General features: G+C 44.3%; 1 protein-coding gene across 1 annotated transcript in view; it reads left to right on the plus strand.

The window, feature by feature from the left end:
• PRKAR2B (protein kinase cAMP-dependent type II regulatory subunit beta) overlaps positions 1–23,396 on the plus strand; it is a 169,679-nt gene that overhangs the window by 48,593 nt on the left and 97,690 nt on the right. Inside the window, exon 2 of the mRNA XM_075927056.2 lies at positions 9,923–9,958. Coding sequence (XP_075783171.2) covers positions 9,923–9,958 — 36 coding nt within the window. The remainder of the gene's footprint in view (positions 1–9,922; positions 9,959–23,396) is intronic.

Raw genomic sequence — 23,396 nt, forward strand, 5'->3', positions numbered from 1 at the left:
GTGCCTTTGGGACCTTGATTGTATCTTGAACGTAGAATGAGACTTTTAGAAAACAGGATACAATCCTGGAACACCAGTGACCCTCAGCCCTTCATTAAATCAGAGCTTTCCTACTAGAGTCTGGATGTGTAAGACCAGTAGCCTAATAATACGTAATGAGATGGACCCTTATGTCCAATCCAAGGTTTCATCCCCAAGCACCTTTCTGATCTGCACTTGAGAATGAATGACCAGTTTGAGGTATCTTAGCAGTCTTGAAAGGTCAGTGTGATGCTGGGCATGCTCCAGCTGGAGACAAGATATAAAGGCCTGTGAAGCAGCTCAGTCTGGGCTGATGCCTGACTAGGAAGAAGGTGCCACAGGAGCTCCTGCGGAGGAAGCACAGGTACAACAGATGCTGTCACCAGTCAGCAGAGAATCTCAGCAGAAGCCCCTATGCTGGAGGGCAAAGCCGGAGAAGACTATGCAGGAGAGATGGATAGGAACTAGCCCAGGGCGAGGAGTTGTATCCTGGGTGCTCGGTGTGTTTCAGTAGGATTTCCTGCTAAGTTAGTGGTGGTCTATTCCATTGCTAATAGTGGTGATCTACTCCACTGGGCTGGGACCCAGTGGAGAGAGTGGGCCTAGGTCTCTCTACCTCATCCTCACCAACCCCACAAGGGGCTCTACTCCCTGCTCCCTATTGCTTTTGACTCCGGCTGCTAGGCCATGCTACTGTAGAAACCATTTTATGTTTAGCTAGAAGCCATCTTGTATAACAGAAACCATTTCTGTTTTTGGCCTTTGCACGTAGACTAGAGTGAACTTTCTATCACCCCATGTGCCAGGCCAAGACAGATGTGCTATTGGAATGTGTTAATTGGGCTGGTTTAGATAGGAGAGGTACTCCCTCGTACCTGTCCGCCATCTTGTTGACAAGGATTTATTTTTCCTAGCTTAATTGATGATTTCTGTAATTGGATGCCCTGACGTCAGGCTGTTTGGTCAAGGGTATAAAGATACTAGGATTGATTGTATTAGCCAGCCTCACTGGGCCCGGCTCTGCTGGGACCACGTTTGGCTCACTTTGCTTTTATTGGCCAATAAAACTGTCTGTTTAGCCGTGTAAACTGAGTGAGGCTTTTGCTTCAACACTACTCTGCATGAAGAGGGCAGGGTTATTGACTTTGGCCAATGGGCCACACTGCCCTGTGGAAGGAGGGTGTTGTTATAGGACTGACTGCCCTATGGAGAGGGGGCATGGTTGTTGACTTTGGGACTATGGCCGCTAGACCCTGCAGAAAGGGAGCTTTGCTATTGACTCTGGCTGCTAGGTCATGCTGCTCTGAGTGAAGAGGGTAGGGTTATTGACTCCAGCCATTAGGCCACACTGCGCCACAGAAGGAGGGTGTTGTTATTGACTATGGCCGTTAGGCCTGAGTGCCCTGCAGAGAAGAGGTGTCATTATTGACTGAAGCCACAGGTTCTATGACCTGGGATGAATCATGAGTATAGTTGGAAGGGGAGGCACAGAATCCCTTTTTTCCCAAACTGGTATACACTCAGGGTTGAGCACCCCTTCAGAGGCCTGGCTCCCACCCCCTCTAGGGAGATGGGCATGCTCACCCCGCAACAGTCAGCAACCTCATGTTTATTACATCAGCAATCTTTCTTCTGCTCATGGTGTTCATAGAACTTCCCCTGATTTGACTAAAGCCGTAATAAGCTATGCAAATTGAGCTACGTCAATTGTGTAGCTTATTTCGAAATACAGGCAGTCCCCGGGTTACATGGATCCGACTTACATCGGATCCCTACTTACAAACGGGGTGAGGCAACCCCGAACTAGCTGCTTCCCCCCAGCAGACCAGTGAGACGCGAAGCTAGAGACACGGAGTGGCTTTTCTCAGCAGACACCTCAGCTTGAGAATAAAGGACTGAGGGAAGTGAGGTGTAGGAGAATAAAACTGAGCTCTGGAGAAATGTTTGGCTAGAGTTTCCCCTACAATATGTGTCAGTTCTGACTTACATACAAATTCAACTTAAGAACAAACCTGTCCCTATCTTGTACGTAACCCGGGGACTGCCTGTAGCTGATTTCAAAATTGGGAGTGTCTATACAGCTCTTATTTAAAAATAGAGAACTCTTCCTCTGACTTCCCTTACTCCCCGTACAATGAGGGTTACAGGAGTCAGAGTAAGAAGTCCTCTAGTTTGACAGTATTTCAACATTATTTCAAAATAACTGCCTGCTGTGTAGACATGGACTGTTATTTTGAAATAACGCTAGTTATTTTGAAATAATGTTGCTGTGTAGACGTACCCATACTTACTGAGCACGCTTGACAGCTCACATGTGGCAACATCAGGAATGGCTTGGAGGTTTGGGGGCACTAAATTCACTAAATTCCTTATAGTGGCAGGTTTTGCAGCCCGTCTGTGAAAAATTATTGCACAGGTTAACCTGTTGCAGCCCATGATAATGGTTTAAAATTGGAATCAGAAATCTGAATAACTTTTTCCTTTCACTAGATGACATTGAATGGTTCTTATGAAACAAGGACCAAGTACATAGGTTTACCAGGATGAATCTAAAAAAAAAAAAAGCTGTGCATCATTCATAATACATGCTTCGGATAACGAGAACAATAACATATAACAGCAAGCATTTGCTTTAACCTACTTTTATATTCTGACACAGAAAATTAATCCATCAAACAAAACGTAAGTTTTTTTTTTTTTAAAAAAAGATCTGTTTATGAGGAAACAAATATACTGTCTAAGAGCAGCATTCTCTTTCTGTTATTTTCTTTCCTCTTATAGCCTTTTTCACGTGTTGGGTTATCCGTCTAATACAAATTGAAAGCTCCTTCAGGCATGGATCTTGTTTCTTTATTTGTAAAGAATTATGCACACAAATGATTTTGAATAATAGCAAATAGTGTTTTTTACAGATAAGGGATACGAAGTGTATGTGTTATGTTTTCATTATAGTCAAGGTTAAATGACTAGCCAGTTTGTAATATAACGATTGGCAAAAGAAGACTACAATGGAGCTACTTTGTAATAGTATTTTAAAAATACAAGAACTTAAAAATCAATGCATAATTGACTTTAATGTAAAAATTTTGAAATGGAAATAATATGTTGGAACCTTTGCATGAATTAATGTTTGTTGGGACTTTGTGCTAGCATTTCTGTCCTCCTGATAGTACAATGACGGGCTTAAACAAGAATTGAGATTTTAAAAACCAAGAAATTACAATATTTTTGCTCTGTCAGAACTAGACTATTTATCAACAGCTCTGTTGTTCTTGTGTAATGATATTATATTAAGAAACAATCATATACTGAAATTAATTAAATAAAGATGTTACAAGGCCTAGTCTTTACTAGGAGTCTAGGTCAAAATTAGCTGTATAAGGTTAATTTTTAAACAATGTGTCCACACTATCAAGCCTGTTCCGTCACCTTTAAGGGTCACTGAAGTCGTTTTTGAAATGCCTGTTTTTACAAGGAGTAATGCAGAATTTGACATTGCATGGTTGAATTTACAATAGTGTAAAACCAGTATTGAGAAAGTCAATGTTGGCATCTGGGAGGCATCCCACAGTGCTTCACTATGACTTCTCTGGCCAAAACTTGTGCCCCCTACTGCTCTCTGGATAAACAGGAAAAGCCTGGGGAAAGTTTGAATTTCATTTCCCTTGTGCCCAGCGTTGCAAGTAGGGATGTAAGCCTAGGCTTATCGGGTATTCAAATCACTACTCAACTACTTGCTTTCCCCCTAACTCGCTGTTTCTGTATCTGTTTAAAAGCCGGTTTCCCCCCAACACCATCTCTATGGTGCAGTTGGGGGGACAGAGAGGACAGAGGCGCAGCAGTCTGGGGTCCAGCATGAGCCGAGACTGCTCAGTTCTAGCTTGTGCTGGGTCCCTAAGCGCCCAGCTCCTACTACATTTACACTGCACAGCTGCAGCGGGGGTAGCTCCTGGACCCGGTGCGAGCCAGGACAGAGTGCCTCCCCTTATCAACTAATTGTGTAGTCGATACAAATTGTATCGACTACACGATTAGTCAGTTACCTGCTTCTTAACATCCTTAGTTGAGAGCACTCCTTATAGAGCAGACAGTATACCTGAGCAGCACACATGGCCATGAGTTCAAGTGCTATGAGCTCCAGTTCTCAAGAGTGCAAAAGAGTACCAGCATGGAGTGCAAAGAAAATCTTGGACCTCATCAAGGCATGGAGAGAGGAATCCATTCTCCTGGAGCTCCAAAACAGCAAAAGAAGCATCAATATTTATGCAAAGATCACAAAGTGCATGGTGGAGAAAGGATATGCCAGGGATGCCCTGCAGTACCATGTTAAAATAAAGGAGCATAGGCAGTCCTATGTCAAGACAAAGGAGGCAAATGGACAGTCTGGTGCATCACTGCAAACATGCCACTTCTATGACCAGCTGGATGCAATCCTAAGGGGGACCCAACCAGCTTCCCAAGCCAGACTAATCCTCCCAAGACACTCAGGCTGTGTCTAGACTGGCCAGTTTTTCCGGAAAATCAGCAGCTTTTCTGGAAAAACTTGCCAGCTGTCTACACTGGCCGCTTGAATTTCCACAAAAGCACTGACTTCCTGCTGTAAGAAATCAGTGCTTTTTGCAGAAATACTATGCTGCTCCCGTTCGGGCAAAAGTCTTTTTCCGAAAAGACTTGATCGCGAAAATGGCGATCGGGGCTTTTTTGCGGAAAAGCGCGTCTAGATTGGCCACGGATGCTTTTCTGCAAAAAGTGCTTTTGCGGAAAAGCGTCCTGCCAATCTAGACGCTCTTTTCCGAAAATGCTTTTAATGGAAAACTTTTCTTTTAAAAGCATTTCCGGAAAATCATGCCAGTGTAGACGTAGCCTCAGGGTAGTAGTGTGAGGACAGTGTGGTGGTGGAGGGGGAAGAGGAGAAGTAGAATGGCTAGCTGGCAAGCAGCGAGAACCAAGAACTTTTTATAACCTTGGAGACAATTGCCTCCTCCCAGGCTGTCTCAGTTGGGCACTGATCTCGGGGAGGGCACTTCTGGTGAGTTCACAATTTTTTTTCTTGCTACAAGTGGGTTGAGGCAATTGGTTGTGATGTGTGGCGCAATTTGTTCCTATGTAGCCTTGGAGGCACAGCTTGTTAATGTGCCTGGAGATGGATGAAGGAGGAGGGGAAGCTATTAGCTGCTGCCTCTGCTGCTAGCATGGCTTCAGCCTCTGGCACCCCCTCTGTCTCTCCTGTCCTCCCATCCATAGGCTCCTGTGGGATGGGAAAGTAGCAGTCTCCCGGGAAGCTGAATGTGGCAGACACAGAAGAGGGAAGCCACGTGACCCGTTGCCCTGCTCCACCGGCATGACCAGACTCTTCTGGCATGACCAGACCCTGTTCTCCCTCATGCCTGCAGTCTTCTGCAGGGTTGGAAAGTAGCACTCTCCTGGGAAGTGGGGTGTGGCAGATACAGAGGAGGGAAGCTGCATGAGCCGCTGCCCTACCCTTGCCATTCCCCTTCTCTTCTGCAGGATCGTGCCCTGGAAGTTCCCTTGCCATGCCTGCCACCAAACCACATGAGTCCAGATGTTCCCTTGAGAACTGTGTTGTGTACCTGCTGTATAGTGGCCACTTTAAAGCACAATGGGAACGCTGTGTTCAGTGACATTGTCAATGGACTCCTAAACTTTCCCTTTAAATGCTTAAAAGCACATTCAACCACTATTCTGCACTTGCTCAGCCTATAGTTGAACTGCTCCTTACTGCAGTCCAGGCTGCCCATGTACGGCTTCACAAGCCAGAAAGCAAGGGCTAGGCTGGGTTGCCAAGGATCACAATAGGCATTTCCACCTCTCCAATTGTAATTTTCCTACCTGGCAAAAAAGTTCCACTCTGCATCTTTTGGAAGAGACAGGAGTTCCTAAACATGCATGTGTCATGTACCTTTTCTGACCATCCCATGCTGAGGTTGGTGAAATGGTGGCTTGTGATCTACCAGTGTCTGCAGCATCATAGAGAAGTACCCCTTGCAGTTTGTGTTCTCCTTAGCAAGGTGGTTGGATGCCACAATGAGGATGTATGTTCCGTCTGTTGCCCCACTGCAGTTAGGCAACTCCATTGTGGCAAAGCCCTCCACTGTGGCATCTACCTTTCCCAGAGTCACTACCCTCTGTAGCAGAATAGTATTGATTGCTTTGGCTACTTGTATAACAACAGCCCCCACTGTAGATTTTCCCCCTTTGAATTGATTCCCAGCTGACTGATTGCTGTCTTGCATTGTAAGCTTCCACAGGGCAATTGCCACACGCATCTCTACTGTCGGAGCGGGTCTTATTCAGTTGTTCCTGCCTTTCAGGGCAGGGGAAAGCCATTCTCAAAATTCCATGGTAGTGGCCTTGCACATTCAGAAATTTTGCAGCCACTGCTGATTGTCCTGTACCTGCAGTAATAGGCAGTCCCACCAGTTTGTGATTATCTGACAGCACCAGAACCAGCATTCTACTGTTTCCAGAGGATTGATTGCCATCCGTGTTTCCAGTTCACTCAGCTGAAAAGCTTGCCTGAGCTGCGTGCCCATGGCACCCTGAGATTCCTCCTTGTCTTCTTCCTCAAGTGATATGCATATACTCTCAACATACTCCATGATTAGGTGTACCAAGATAAACATCAACATCACAATGCTTTCATGCACAATGGGATTCACGAGGGGGGCCATGCTCATGCTGCTCTGGCATCTGTGAGGTAACCAGAGCCAAAAAGGGCATGAAAAAACTGTTTCCCATTGATCTCAAGCAAGCAGGGAGGGAATTATGCATAAGTGCATTATGGTTTGCTAATGTCATGACTCTAGAACCACCCGCTGCACAACTTTGGTTCCAGCATGCACTGGGAACATAATCCAGAATGCAGTGGTGCAGGCACTGTGGGATAGCTATCCTATAGTGGATTGTTCTCAAAGTTGACGGCAGCAATGGGGGTGTGTGGAAATAGACTAGTCAGCTGACTATCCAATAAGCATTTGCTTATCGGATAGTCGACTAGTCATTGACAGCCTTACTCCTTATTTACTGTTTGTTGTAAACAGTTCCTCACAGCGAAGACACAAAGCAGCTCCCTATAGACCTAACTGCTCCCATGTTTGTCACAGACTCGTTCTTAAATGTATACTGACAGTCATTGAATGTGTCAGCCAGAATATGACAACTGAAGAGAGGAAAAGACCTTTAGAGGGAAGTGACCTCTCAAAATGTTATTTCATATGAAACCCTGTATTAGACAATCTTGTAGGAAGCTTTTATGTTAAACAATGTTTTTATCGTATCAGCTAGATTATATAATTTCCCTAGATGTGCAGGTTTCTTGAGATGATTTCACAGGTTGGACTTCCAAAAACTGGGACTCCCTCATCCGGCAACATCTGTGGTCCGATAGGACCATGGGTATTCCTGAATCAGGAAGTCTTGGCTGGGAGCCCCAGTAGCAAGAGGGCTGGCAGCTCAGAGCCCAGTGGGGCTGGGGCTGGGACCTGCACTGGAGACCCAGGAGCACTGAAGGGACTATGGCAGGCTCAGTAGCAGGGCCAGTGACATGGCAGTCATGGCAGCCTCAGTAGCGGGGCTGGGACCTACCTCTGCTGTGGCTCTGCATTTAAAGTATATTAGTGGTCAGGTAGGCAGGCAGCTGCTCAGTTCCAGCTCATGCTGGGTCCTGGAGCTCAGCCTCCCTTCCCTCCCAACAGGAGTTGCCACCACCCCACGCTGCTGCTTCTGTATCAGAGGCAGCAGCACGAGGCGACAGGCAGCCGGTCTGCATGGGGAGCTGTTTTTTTAAAGCAGCGTGGAGTGGCAGGGGGCTCCTTGGGAGTGGGGTTAGAGCACAATGGCTGCTAGGCCCACCTCCAGGGGCTATAGAATAGTCAACTAACTGATAAGAATTAATGAGGTTAATCGACTATTCAATTAACTGATATTTAGCATCCCTAGTAAGAAGTCCTCCAGCTTGCCATTACTTCAAAATAATGGCTTGCTGGGTAGACGCTCTCTTTGTTATTTTGGAATAACGTCAGTTATTGCAAAATAATGCGGCTGTGTTGAAAGCTGGCAACACTAGGCAGGATTTGAAGTGGAGGTGACACCCCCCCCCCCCCCCCCCGCAAGAAAGTATGGATTGTACTGGCTGTCAGGGTCAGAAACAAGGTGGGAATTGCTGTTTTATCAATATGTATAGGATACATTTATAGGTAATTTTGAAATATTGGACCATTAAATAGTCATTGGTGCCCAGGAGCTACACATGGAACTCTGTTTGGACATTGTTCTTGACTTTTGTGAACCTGTATAACTTTTGATGTTTCAAGTGGGATTTCAGGTTGGTCCTTTTTTATGCAGGAACATCTTTAAGTTAACTGATATCTAGATCTATGCATTTTATAAAAATAAAGGCCACTCTATGAAATGGTTGCATCATTGTTTGTAGACATGGGCTTCTTGCAGTCCTAATTATTTAATTAACCAATGCAAATATAAAATACAAGAAGACTTATCCTGTGTCGTCTAGGTCCTTCAGGACAGGGAGTTGGCAGTGTGTATGGGGGGGGGGGGCAGGAATCAGGGCAGGGCCTTGGGGGCAGGAGGGTGGGGGTGCAAAAGTGAGAGTTGGGAGTGAGAAGGGGTTGTGGTATGTGTGGGGGGTCCCATCGGGAATGGGCCTTCTCTCCCCCTTGCTGCCTGGGGCCTCCCGCCCCCCAGTGCTGCAGCCAAGGGCCGGGGAGCAGGGAGGGGAGATTGGGGCAAGAGAGAGTTACTTAGTGTACTGGCATGCAAGGTGGCAGAGCCCCCGCCATCTCCCTTTGTGGTACTGTTCCCCCTTCCCCAGTAGACTCTCTGAAGAATAGCTCTCCCCTGTCGACTTGCCTCCAGTGGCCATTCTCAGTATTGCATTCCTCTGAATGGCCCCTCCCTATTAGGGTTGCCAGAAATACCGAACACCCCCCCACCGCACCCCACCCCCAAAAAACCAGGGAAAATATTTTGCTGAAAAAAAGGTGGGAGGACCAAAGTAGTTGAGCAAAAAAAATAAATAAAAATAAAAATGGCCCCTTTAAGAACAGGAGGGGCTGGGCTCTGCCTCTCCTAACAGGCAACCAATGGCCATCTTGCCTCCCTCCTTGCTCTGGGACAGACAGCTCCCCTGCAGAACCAGGTAAGCTGGGAGGAGAGGGGGGCGGGAAAGACGGGCTGGGCCCGATTGCTTACTGTGTTGTAAGGTTGCCAGGTGTCCAGGATTGACCCGGACAGTCTGGTATTTTCACCCCCTGGCCGGGAAAAAAAATCAGAAAATACGGTATTTTCTGAATTTTTTTTTACCAGACAGGAGCTTAAAATACTGGACTGTCCAGGTTAATACCAGACACCTGGCCACCCTACTCCCTATCCAAGTTATGGAAAATAATCCCTTTCCCGGCATTTCTGGTTTTCCTGGCATAACCAAACCCTGAACTTGCTTTCAGTTAGGAGAAGAGGAAGCTGCATACCAAATTTGGTGATACTAGCTCTTACTATTTAGGAGGAGTTCTTGAGCAAATGGACTCAAAACAGACAGGTGCACAAATCTCTAAAATATATAGAGAGATTTCATAATAAGACATGGAAATAAGTACATGCATACTGTAATGCTTAAAAAGAGAATTAACATGAGATTTTTAAAAAAACCTTTTTTTAAATGTCAGTGATAAATTACCATAACACATTTTGCAACTTACATATTCAAATATTTAGACTTAGAAGACAATTAGCATGTTTCTCTGAAAATCAATAGAGAATTTTTAAACAAAACAAGAGTATTTTTATACAGTGTTATTTTTAAAAAATTGTCTTTAAACCATTAAGAAAATAATCTAATTATATCTTTCTGTTTTTCTTTTAGATCCAGTGATAAACCGGTTCACTAGACGGGCATCAGGTAGGTATGCTAAAGTTGCATGTTTTCATTGGGCAGTATAATTATTAAAACATAATGGTGATTATGGCTGTTATGTTAAGTGTGTTGTAATATTAATCATACATGTTTACAGATAGCTAACTGAATATTCTCAAAGATAGTTATTTGCTTTGCTGAAAAAATACTGCATGTACAATGACTTTTGTAAAGACTTCAGACATCCTGCAATTCCAGGGCTACAGAATTTGCCATAGAATTCTCCCATTGTTACAAAATTGGTCAAGAATCTAAGCTCATTAAAAAACAACAATGTTTATGGTATTGATGGGTGCAAAGAAAATCTTGGAAATATCAGATGATTGTAAACCTGTGTTGTCTTGCTGGTTTGGCCCGCAAATTCTGCAATGCACTATTGTCAAGCCCAAGCATTCTGCAATCATGAGTTAGTCTCCCAAAAATGGTGACATTAAAAATACATTAACTTTTGGGTTTTTTTTATTTGTCATCTGAGTTTGTCGCCTTTGAGTTTTCTGTTTTCAAATGTTTCTCCACAGCCACGAAGGTGAAAAACTTAGTCTTCATTTAAAACAAAAGTGAATTGATGAGTTGGTGCTTTAAGAAAATCTCCAGTTATCATTATCATGAGACTCAAAACTGTGAGCTCTGGAAACTATCTCCGTTCATCTCAGTTGAATTACATTTGAAACTGAAAGAAAACAGTACTGACACTTTCAGTTGTGAACTATTTTACTGTTGATCATTTTAACTAATAAAGTCAAATAGTGTGCTTTTTCCACACTCCCAAACTGTTACTCGTACTCCCTGTCCTACTTCCAAAACCTATATAGATTCTCCCCTGGCAACTTCTGTTATGTGTGTTATGCTGTCTGTGGTCAACACAAAAGTCATTGCTATATTGAAAACTAAAACTGTGGGAACAACATAAAATAGATGCATGCATGTGTGTTTGTAGGACTAGTGCCTGTGATAAGTGATACACAGGGCTAGATTAAGGGGGGGGCTAGCTGGGCAGCTGCCTGGGGCGCCAACCTATGGGGGACGCTTGATTGAAATGCTAAGGGGCGCTGGGCGCCCGGGGGCAGGGCCGCACATGTGCCGCATGCCCGCTGCCCGGGGCGCAACTATGGCTCTGTCCGGCACTGGTGATACATAATAAAGAAGGGTAATGCATCATAATATGTAGTTTATTTTACATTTGCTCATGCAGTATTCTATAGTTTGGCAAGCTAGTGACCAGCTAGTAAACAGGAAAACTCACTAAAAGTGAGGAAAAAGATATTTTTGATACTTACTATAGTGAGTGATAGTTAGCAAGGTTATAGTATAACTTTTTAAAATCAATAGTTGGCTTTTTAGGGGATGAAAGCTGACTAGGAAAGTAATGACAGCCTTGTATTTTAATAGGTTAGTTCAGTTTAACAGAAAAAAAGTGTGTTAATATTGTAGAGGAAAAAAATCAACAATTTTATATTACAACATTGGGAAGAAAACAATGGTTTGAAACTCTTTTTTTTCCTGCATGCCTATGTCTGAAAAACAGCAATTTAAAAACAAAATCCACAACTCTGGTGGGCCATTAATGAATAGTGTGCTTTGTGTATTACAAAGAGGAGAATGGAGTTATATCATTTAGAAAAAGGATAATTCACAAAAACAGCCTTTTCTCCTTAAACAAATGTGACATTTAATGCACTTGTATACAAGGCTGTAATTGCTTTGAAGGGCCTAGACTGGTCTGGTGTATTAATGATGTGTGCATTAAGTGCCTCTAAGATAGCATTTCGAGTTTTGACTAGGTAAAGAGTTGACAAAAGCTTCAAGAAAATTAGGCCATAAAAAAAGCTTCAAGAAAATTAGGCCATAAAAAAGGACTAGTATCCCTGTTACATCCCTACAAGTTTTTTTTTATAACAATATGCAGTATATACCTACAAATTTCAGGACTAACCTTATTATAGTAATCATGGAGAATGTTTAAAACTAAAGTCATGAAAGTTGTTACATTTCTTATTTTTATTCTTAAATGCTTACTGATGATGGCACCGATATAGCATATTTTAAACAGTTTATTTGTAAAATATTAGGAGATAAATAAGGGCTGTTGCTGACATCAATACACTTTACAAAGATATTTTCAGTAATAAGTGGAGTAATCTTGAAATGCAATTTTTTGTTGTTGAAGCATCTTTTGGTAACACTTCAATATTCATGATGCTTTTTCAGATGGAAAAGCCAGGTGTTAATAATATTTCAACTACTGCAATTTCATAGAATTCAATAATTTTAAGTTGATTCAAACTTTTAGGAGGTGCTAGCCAGAAAAAATATTATTTTAAAAGATATAGGTTCCAGCCATCTTGAGACATGCTTTACCAGAACTAGCACTAACTCAGTTTAAGAGTTCTAAACTCTACAGGGTTAGTAACTTTTAAGTGTCACTGAAAGAAATCTACATCAGGCTTTTACTATTTCTTTTCAAAGCCTCGTACTCACCAATACAATGGACATGTTTGCAATGTTTGTATAATAATTCTGATATTATTTTAGTAGACTGCATAAGTTTTAGCTCCTTTGTGTAGCAGAGCAAGAAATTAAACAGCCAGAGATTAATTGTTGAAACACCTGCTGACAATATAAGGCATTTATTATTTAACAGTTGTTCCATTCAGCGTACTGTGAATGTACTAATATGTTATCAGTGTTCCATTTGTTCTTGGAGGGTAGGTATACAGGAGAAAGAGGAAGACATAATTGTTTCTGAAATGTAATACTTACATTTATTTTGCTGAGTTTTATCTCATATTCGTGTGCATGCGCACATGCGCATACACTGTATATAAAGTGACATAATGGAATGTTGATATGACCTGGCCTAGTTATGTTGCATAATGATTTACATTCTAAAACTTGCTTTAGGTTGTTCATAATGTTCTGAAATTTTCATGTCTTGGGAATTTTCAATTGGTCTCTGCTAGAAAGTGGATTATATTAAGGTTCAAGAGGAAGTGATTTAGTTGCCTTTTTTGAACAGAAAGAGAGTGAAAATACATGTTTCCCATTCCCTCAATCTTGTGACTTTTTATTAAATGGCCTTACAACGGGAAAGTTTGGTTGGTATTTTTTTTTTATTATAGTAGATAGAGCCTTAGTACTGAACAAGAACGAACCCTCTTGGGCTGTGCACAGTATAAACAGAGTAATAGAGAGTCCTGGCTTTGAAAAGCTAAACTGTTTAAATAGACAAGAAAGACATGGAAGGGGTAGGGTAGAACATGAAAGCAGAGAGAGTGAGCAGTTTGACGTAATATAAATGTATGTGGCACCTCAGTATGTCACTTGGACTGTGGCTAACTGAAGTTGAAATACTACAAAAGGAAAAAGGTGTTTTCATAATGCTTTACTGAAGGAAAGCAGGTCTTTTGGAAAGTTCCTGTTTTATTCATTTGGTAATTACTTAACTAGGCTGTATCCTGCTTAGTCATTTATATACAATGACAAAATACATTTTACAGTGTTTTTTGCTATTGAGGTCAAAAACAGTTATGAAATTTTAAAATGCACAAAAATGAGTTAATAGTGAAGCAGAATATGGTGATTATTTTCTCATTGTACTGAATAAATCAGTTATAAAAAACTAAACACATCAAAATAGTTCCATTTTTATTAAGATAATGGAATTAATGTTACATTGGCCGGGCTGTTCTCAGCATTTTTATGATGTAAGAGTGTTTACTAGTTTTTGTTCAATAATTTCCATAAGTGTGCCAAGTATCCTAAGAATCAAGTGAAGAATTTTTACTAAATGTAGTCTAATAGGGTAATCATGATATTAATCTAGGGAGATTTAATATAATTCATTTTTTCATGGAACAGGCCAGAAGGTTTAAATTTGGAATAATATAAGTAGTATTAAATGGTTGGAATGTTAAACACAAATGAACAGTAGAGAAAACTGATCCTGGAAACCAACAATGGTATATTATATTGAGGAAGAAAAGAAACTTTTGAACTCATTCTGTGTAGACAGCCTGTTGGAATTAGTTGGACTCCACTCATGTGGGTAGGGCACTCACTTTCCATACTAGTTTCAAAACAGAGAAAGAAAAGAGGATGATTTAAATAAAATGATTGGTCATGTATTTTCTGTTACCCCCAAAAAATATTCCCACTGGAGACCACCCAGGGATACACTAGCATGGGTTTATTGCCACTCAAGGGATAAACTAAAGAAGATAGAGAGCTGCCACCAAAGGTTTAAACTAAAGCGGATAGAGCTGCCATCAAAGGTTTAAACTAAAGAGGGAACTAGCTATCTCTCTCACACACAGACAAGCACACACAACCCTCCATTCATTTATTCATTCCTGCCCTCAGGCTCTCACACACTTACACAGGCATATGGGTTGCAGAAGGAGCCAAAGCATGTTGATCCTGGAGGGTCTGTCTGCTCATCATGGCTGGAGAGCAGGTCAAGAAAGAGACTTGCTGTAGAGAGAAGTTTCTCAGGAGCAGGGGAAGAAAGAGAGTGTCTCAGATGTGCTCCCTCTCTTTTATATTGTATCTGTCTGGCCCCTGTGACTCATCCACCTCCTTGCCAGGGAGCATGCCCAGACTTCCCTTTATCTAGCAAAGCAACAGTCTCTGATGACTCATCACTATGTTCTCTAGCCTCAGCATTGCAACTTCAAAAACACACTTGCACTCTCTCTCTCCATTCATCATGCAGGGGAGAATGCAGTTTAGAGCAAGTTACAAGCAAGGTACCTGAGAATTACAAAGTTGCAGTTTACAGTAAGTTTCTGAACTTATAAACCAAAGTTCCTGAGAGTTACAAAATTGCAAGGTTTTACAAGGATTACAGCAATTGACAAAGATTACAATGAGTTGCAGTTTAAAACCTTAGACCTTACAGTTAGTGTATTTCCAGAAAATCCCTGTGTAAAATCAAACAGGCTCTGGCAGAGGCTTTTTATGCAACATTTTCATTTTCATTATAAAGGCAGAAGAAGAAAATGTATGGAACAAGCGATGAATTAATATTGATGTACAAAAGTATCTGTACATGCCATGCCTAGAGCTCAGGTAGAAGGAACAACTGTTGTATATTAGGCAAATCAAATTCTGATGTCTGGGAATAGGAGAGTGATGAGCTTATTAATGGGCTGGTGATGCTAATTTAATTCTTTCCGGGACTCATTCGATGCTTCAAGGTCTGAATTGTGTACCAAAGTGTTTTAATATGAGAATTCATGCCCTGACTCAAAGATATTTGGGTGCATCCATGTCTATCATAGAATCACAGGACTGAAAAGGATCTCAGGAGGTCATGTAGTCCAGTCTCCTGCACTTATGGCAAGACTAGGTATTATTCCAGATAGGTGTTTGTCTAACCAGAGTCCCATGGCAGCCCCTGGGACATGGAGCCTCCCAGAGCCCTGCAGACGTCCACAGCAAGTGGGGCCAGAGCCCCATGGCTGGATCCAGAATCTGTGATGCCCAGGGAACTGGCAGCAGCTAGGCATGCAGCCCAGCAAGGTCGGGAGGGAGAGTGAGGAAGGGTGCCTGCTGGGGCAGCCTGCTGGCAGCTTGGGCTTGGGGGCTTGTGGGAGGAGACCTGCCCTTGTCCAGCAAAGTCTCTTGTTTGGGACTAGTTAGGTCCTGATGGTGCCAGACCAGGGAAGTCCAACCTGTACATCCCAAAATGATGGGCTTTTTCCCAATAGTGTGACACTGTTAATGTGTAGCTTGTGGCCCACTATTACCTTTAGTCTGCAATATTCCTTCCTAGGTACAGTAAAACTCCATTAGTCCGGCATCCAATGCTCCGGGACTCCTGATGGTTTGGCACCATCAGGAACCCGGAAGTGCTGGGGCAGCTGGACAGGCTTCCCCCATTCAGCTGCTGCTGAAACTGACCAGCAGCTGAATCGGGGAAGCCGGGGGCAGAGCAGCTGGGGTGCTGCTGGGTTGGTCTCGTAGCGCTGCCCCTCGGGGCTGCGGGACCAACCCGGCAGGACCCCAGCTGCTCTGCCCCAGGGGTCCCCGATTCAGCCGCTGCTGAAACAGATCAGTGGCTGATTCCAGGAAGCCCGGGGCAGAGCTGTTCTGCCTGGGGCTTCCTGGAGTCAGCCGCTGATCTGTTTCAGCAGTGGCTGACTTGGGGACCCCTGGGGCAGAGCAGCTAGGGTGCTGCCGGGTTGGTCCCGCAGCGCCGAGGGGCGGCGCTACGGGACCAACCCGGCAGCACCCCAGCTGCTTTGCCCCAGGCCACGGGATTCAGCCACTGCTAAAACTGACCAGCAGCGTCAGTTTCACCAGCAGGCTGAATCCGGATGCCTGGGGCAGAGCAGCTGGGGTGCTGCGGGGTAGGTCTGGTAGTACCGCCCCTCGGCGCTGAGGGACCAACCAGGCAGGACCTCAGCTGCTCTGCCCCAGGGGTCCCCAAGTCAGCCGCTGCTGAAACAGATCAGCGGCTGACTCCAGGAAGCCCCGGGCAGAGCAGCTCTGCCCCGGGCTTCCTGGAATCAGCCGCTGATCTGTTTCAGCAGCAGCTAAATCAGGGACCCCTGGGGCAGAGAAGCTGGGGTCCTGCCGGGTTGGTCCCGTAGCACCGTCCTTTGGCGCTGCGGGACCAACTCGGCAGCACCCCAGCTGCTCTATTGCAGGCATCCCCGATTCAGCTGCTGCTGAAACTGACCAGCAGCGGCTGAATCAGGGACGCCTGGGGCAGAGCGGGACTATCGTAAGGGGGGGCTATGAGAGGTCTGGGGTGGCATCCCCTCCCACCCCACTCCAGACCCCTCATAGCCCCCCCCTTCTGATAGTTCGGCATATCTGATAATCCGGCACCCCCTGGGTCCTAAAGGTGCCGGATTATCGGAAGTTTACTGTAGTAGGGATGTCATCAGTCAATTAATTACCCAGTAAGCTGGGTAATGATTAACCAGCACCTGGGTGCAGCCCCCCTGCCTGCGGCCTGCCATGGGTGGAGGGCTGCTCTAGCCCCACTAAGCCCCCTTGCCATGCAGGGTCAGGTGGCAGCCCTGAGAGTCCCCCTGCCACACAGGGCTGGGAGGGAGGCAGGTGGCAGAGCAGGCAGCCCCCTTAGTAATCGGAGTCTCCGGCAAAGTTGTGGGCTGGGGGCTGATGAATCCCCAGCCCTAGATCTTGTTTAATCTGTTAACCAGTTAAACTTAATGTTAAACTGGTAGACTGATTAAACGGGATTTTACATCCCTAATAAGTAGTCATTACCCATTGTGTATATGTGCAACTGATTATTTCTTTCTAAGTGGAGTGCTTGGCATTTGTCCGTGTTGAATTTCATTCTATTCACTTCAGACCATTTCTCTGTTTTTTCCAGATGATTTAGAATTTTAATCTTATCCACCAAAACACTTGCAACCTCTCCCAGCTTTGCATCATCAGCAAACTGTATGGCTATGTCTACACCAGCAGCTTCTTGCACAAGAACAGCTGTTCTTGCGCAAAATCTTGCCTGCTGTCTACACTGCACGCACGTTCTTGCACAAGTAAACTTACAGAATAGCGTTGTAAAAAAGGGCTTCTTCTGGAAGAGTTATTCCTCTCCCCACGAGGAATAAGCCCTCTTGTGCAAGAGCTCTTCCACAAGAGGGCAGTGTAGACAGGCAACATGAATTTCTGGTGCAAGATGCCCCTATGGTTAAAATGGCCATCAGAGCTTTCTTCCGCATGAGAGAGTCCACACTGCCATGGATGCTCTTGCACAAAAGCACATCTCTTGCACAAAAGCACATGCCAATGTAGACGCGCTCTTGTGGAAGACTCTTCCGCAAAACAGTTCTTGCACAAGAAGCTGCCACTGTAGACGCAGCCTGTAAGTATACTCTCTATGCCACTATCTAAATCATTGATGAAGTTATTGTACAGAACCAGACCCAGAACTGATCCACACAAGACCCCCTCTTTATGTCCTTTCAGCATGATAGTGGACCATGATAACTACTCTCTGGAAAAGGTTTTCCAATCAGTTTTGCATCTTATAGTAGTTCCATCTAGGTTGCATTTCCCTAAATTGTTTATTGGAAGGTCAAGCAAAACCGTATCAAAATCTTTACTGAAGTCAAAATATACCATGTCTACTGCTTCCACCTATCCATAAAGCTTGTTACCCTGGCAAAGAAAGCTATGAAGTTGGTTTGACAAGATTTGTTTTTGACACATCCAGGCTGACTGTTACTTGTCACCTTATTGAATTCTATATGTTTGCAAATTCCTTGATTATTTGCTCCATTATCTTTCTGGGTACAGAAGTTAAGTTGATTGGTCTGTAATTCCCTGTGTTGTCCCTTTCTCTCTTTTTATAAATTGACATCATATTTGCCCTTTCCCAGTCTTCTGAACTCTGTCCCATCTTCCATGATTTTTCAAATTGCTAATGGCCCAGATTTATCCTGAGAGAGCCTCTTAAATGTTCTAGGATACATTTCATAAGGCCCTGGTAATCTGAAGACATGTAATTTTGTCTAAGTAATTTTTAACTTTTTCTTTTCCTATTTTAGTCTCTGTTCCTATCTCATTTTCATAGATATTCACTATGACAGGTATCCAGTTGTCACCAATCTTTTTGGTGAAAATTGAAACAAAGAAGTCATTAAGCGTCCTGCCATGTCCACATTTTCTGCTATAACCCACCCCTTCCCTCCACAGCACACACATACTGAGGCTATGTCTAGACTGCAAGCCTCTTTCGAAAGAGGCTCTTTCGAAAGATACTTTCTAAAGAGCCTCTTTCGAAAGAGAGCGTCTAGACTGCACGCGGAATTTCGAAAAAGCAAGCCGTTTTTCGAAAGAAAGCACCCAGTGAGTCTGGATGCTCTCTTTCTAAAAAGCCTGTTTGCTTTCAAGAACGCCTTCTTTCGAAAGAGCACTTTCGAAGGAAGGCGTTCTTCCTCGTGGAAATAGGTTTACCACCGTCGAAAGAAAAGCCGCATTCTTTCGATTTAATTTCGAAAGAACGCGGCTGCAGTCTAGACGCAGGTGAAGTTTTTTCGAAAAAAGGCTACTTTTTTCGAAAAAACCCCTGAGTCTGGACACAGCCTGAGTGATGAGCCTACCCTGTCTTTGGTCTTCCTAATGCTTCTAATGTATTTGTAGATTTTTTTTGTTACCCTTTATGTCTCTAGCTAGTTTGATCTCGTTGTGTCATGACCTTTCTAATTTTCTCCCTACATGCTTATGTTATTTGTTTATATTCATCCTTTGTAATTTGACCTAGTTTCCACTTTTTGTAGGACTCTTTTTGATTTTTAGATAATTGACAAGCTCCTGGCTAAGTTAGGGTGGTTTCTTGCCATATTTCCTGTCTTTCCTACACAGTGGGATTGTATGCTCTTACGCTGTTAAAAACTGCCAATTCTCTTGAACTGGTTTTCCTTTAGACTTGTTTCCCAGGGGATCTTACCTACCAAATCCCTGAGTTTGCTAAAATCTGCCTTCCTGAAATCCATTGCCTTTACTTTGATGTTGACCCCATGTACAATCATGAATTTGATCATTTTCACCCAAACTGCCTTCCACTTTCCAATTGAAATATATCATCAGTCAGTGAGGTAACTGTGCTAAATTATTGGTGAATCGATATCCTGTTCTCGCCTGTCTGAAGTAAGAGAACATACTTTAGCATTTTTGGTTGCCATCTTTCTAGTTGTGACATGTGAAACAGAGCTTGACAGATCAATTATTTAATCAAATTTGACAATTTCATACTTTAGTAAGTATTTGAACAGTTTTGATAAACCAATTTGATAACAATCTGGTGACATAAATTTGAATCAGATGTCAACAAAATTAATGAAGTATAGGCATGGAAGGCAAGTTTAATAACTGAGGGTATGTCTACACTACCCTCCTAATTCGAAATAGGAGGGTAATGTAGGCATACCGCAATTGCAAATGAAGCCCGGGATTTGAATTTCCCGGGCTTCATTTGCATAAGCCGGGCGCCGCCATTTTTATATCCCCGCTCGTTCGAACCCCGTGCTGCGCGGCTACACGGGGCACGAACTAGGTAGTTCGAACTAGGCTTCCTAGTTCGAATTACCGTTACTCCTCATGGAATGAGGCTACCTAGTTCGTGCCCCGTGTAGCCGCGCGGCACGGGGTTCGAACGAGCGGGGATTTAAAAATGGCGGCGCCCCGCTTATGCAAATGAAGCCCGGGAAATTCAAATCCCGGGCTTCATTTGCAATTGCGGTATGCCTACATTACCCTCCTATTTCGAATTAGGAAGGTAGTGTAGACATACCCTAAGAAGTTAATACATTCTGTTAAGCAAGATCAGAGCTAACTGCTTTCGAGACAAGACTTTGTAGGATACATTCTTCAAACTAAGAATAAATATGGTTTGTGATTGTCCATAAGCATTAGTTTGCAAATGAACCAGAACAAAATCAGAACCAAATCCAAATATTAATATAACATCTAACAAATTTACCAAGATCTCCTTAGTGGATACTGTGGATGATTTTAATGAATGTTAAATTGTAGTAGATAGAACACATGACATTATTTTTCTCTGGCATATTCTCAGTTCTCTCATGCTAACTATGCAGTTTTCCATGTTAGAAACCTCTCAGTTTGCTTCCATTATATTTAACATTCAGACCATCTATGTGACAGAGATTCATTGATGCCAACAGGCAAAGAGTTCACTTATCTTAACAGTCAACTTCTGGCTTAGATTTGGTAAACTCACAACACCTAATACATTATTTTCATGATAGTTATCCATGAAGCATAGCATGTGAGGTCTTTACTGAAAACTTGTAACTTATTGATACTCATAAGCACTGTGAGATGTGTACCAGTACTAGTTAAGGAATAATGTAACTATTAGGGATGTAAAATCCCAGTTAAAAAGTTAACTGATTAAATGGAATGTTAAACTTTAACATAACTGGTTAACTGGAATGCTGCAGGTACCCAGGTGAGCTGTAGCAACCCCCCCCCCCCCGCCCATAGTGCAATGTAGTGGGCCCCTGTAGGCTGGAGCACCCCTTGAGGCTGCTGGTTAACCAGTTACCAGTAAGCATCACCCACTAAGGGTAATGCTTACGGGTTAACTGGTTACCTGTTAACGGCCCTAGTAACTATATTGAAAATCACACCCTTATGGTCACCATGAAAGACTAACTGAAAACATCAAATGTAAGGATGTTAAGTATTGTGTGAGGGTATGTCTACACTACAGCACTAATTCGAACTAACTTAATTCGAATTAGTTAATTCGAACTAAGCTAATTCGAACTAGTGCATCTAGACCTAAAAACTAGTTCGAATTAGCATTTTGCTAATTTGAACTAGCATGTCCACATTGAGTGGACCCTGAACCGAAGTTAAGGATGGCCGGAAGCAGTGCCGACAGGCCATCAGATTAGGACTTAGAGCGTGGAGCTGCTGTCTCAGGCTAGCCGAGGGCTGTGCTTAAAGGGACCCGACCCCCACCCTGGACAGACAGTTCTCAGGGTTCCCCGCTTGCAAAGCAGTCCTGGCTTGGAGTGCCCTGAGTGCCCACACTCGGCACATCACAGCACTCGGCCATCAGCCCGGCTGCACTTGCCGCAGGCTGCCATCCGGGGGGGGGGGGTCAATTGGGGAGCTGCAGGAGAGTTTCCACCCCGAGGAGCCCGCAGAGCCACTCCAGTCCTCCTCATTGGGGGCTCGTACCCCATTCCTCCCTCACCTCCTTCCACTTACCCCTCCCTAGCCCCCCTTCCTGATGTACAAAATAAAGTATACGTGTGGTCAAAAATAGAAACTCTCTTTATTTAACAAAACTCGGGGAGACTGGGAAAAGGAGGTGGGAGAGGGGAAGACAGAGGATGGGAGATGGGAGGGCAACTAAAATGATCAGGGGTTTGGAACAGGTCCCATATGAAGAGAGGCTAAAGAGACTGGGACTTTTCAGCTTAGAAAAGAGGAGACTAAGGGAGGAAAAGATGGAGGTCTATTAAACCATGAGTGGTGTGGAGAGGGTGCTTAAAGAAAAGTTCTTCATTAGTTCCCATAAAAGAAGGACTAGAGGACACCAGATGAAATGAATGGGTAGCAGGCTTCAAACTAATAGCAGAAAGTTTTTCTTCACAAAGCAAATAGTCAACCTGTGGAACTCCTTCCTGCAGGAGGCTGTGAAGGCTAGAACTAGAACAGAGTTTAAAGAGAAGTTAGATAAATTCATGGAGGTTGGGTCCATGGAGCGGTATTTGCCAGGGGGTAGAAATGGTGTCCCTGGCCTCTGTTTGTGGAAGACTGGAGATGGATGGCACGAGACAAATGGCTTGGTCATTGTCTTCGGTCCATCCCCTCCAGGGTACCTAATGTTGGCCGCTGTCGGCAGACAGGCTACTGGGCTAGATGGACCTTTGGTCTGACCCAGGACGGCTATTCTTATGTTCTTATGTTCTAAGCTCAGGGTCGAGGGTCTCACTGGACCACCTTGATTTTCATGCAAACCTGCTTCTGGGTGGCCAGGCTGGCAGCTATCCTGCCCTAGACGGCCACTTTCCTGTGCCTAGTGCGGAGATCGTGGACGTTGGAGGCTTCCCCCCAAACCTCGATGAGGTCCATGATCTCCACACTAGACTAGGCGGGTGCCCGCCTCTTGCGGTGCCGGGCAGGCTCCTGGGAGCCGCCAGCCTAGTCCCGGGAAGAGGCGGAGGGCTGGGTGGCAGCGGGTGGCTGGTTCGTGCCGTGCCAGGTGCAGGGTCTGCTGGCTGGGTTCTGGCAGGCTTGCACCTGGCACGGGCACCGTAGCCAGACCGTGGCCCTTTAAGGGCTCCGGGGCCGGGAGGGGGGCAGACAAGTTTCCCTGGTGGTGCCCAGAGTGGCCACCAGGGCAAGCTGGGGAGGGCTAGCTTCCCACTAGTTCGAATTAAGTGGCTACACAGCCCTTAATTCGAACTACTTAATTAGAATTAGGCATTAGTCCTCATAGAATGAGGTTTACGTAGTTCGAATTAAGCGCTCCGCTAGTTCGAATTAAGTTCGAACCAGCGGTTTGTATGTGTAGCGCCTATTAAAGTTAATTCGAACTAACGTTTGTTGGTTTGAATTAACTTTGTAGTGTAGATATACCCTGACTGACTAATCGAATAGTTATGCATTTTTGCATCAACAATTTGATTAGCTGATAGGGTGCCTCCGCCTTTGAAGAGTAGCAACAGCTCTAAGGCTGCTGCTACACTTCAGAGGCGAAAGTGCTGAAGCCTGAGGTAAGCTGGGGACTCTCCCGCTGACCCTGGATTCTGTGTGGCGCTGCTGCTTTGAAATGCGCTAGGAGCCCAATGTCGGGCTCCCTGCGACATTTCAAAGCGGTAGCGCTGTATGTTCGGGGTCAGTTGGGGAGTCCCCAGCTGATCCCAGGCTCCAAGCGGCGCTGCTGCTTTGAAATGCCGCG

This window comes from Pelodiscus sinensis, chromosome 1 (genome assembly GCF_052426305.1).
Source record: "Pelodiscus sinensis isolate ZL-2025 chromosome 1, ASM5242630v1, whole genome shotgun sequence".
Classification (NCBI taxonomy): Eukaryota; Metazoa; Chordata; order Testudines; family Trionychidae; genus Pelodiscus; species Pelodiscus sinensis.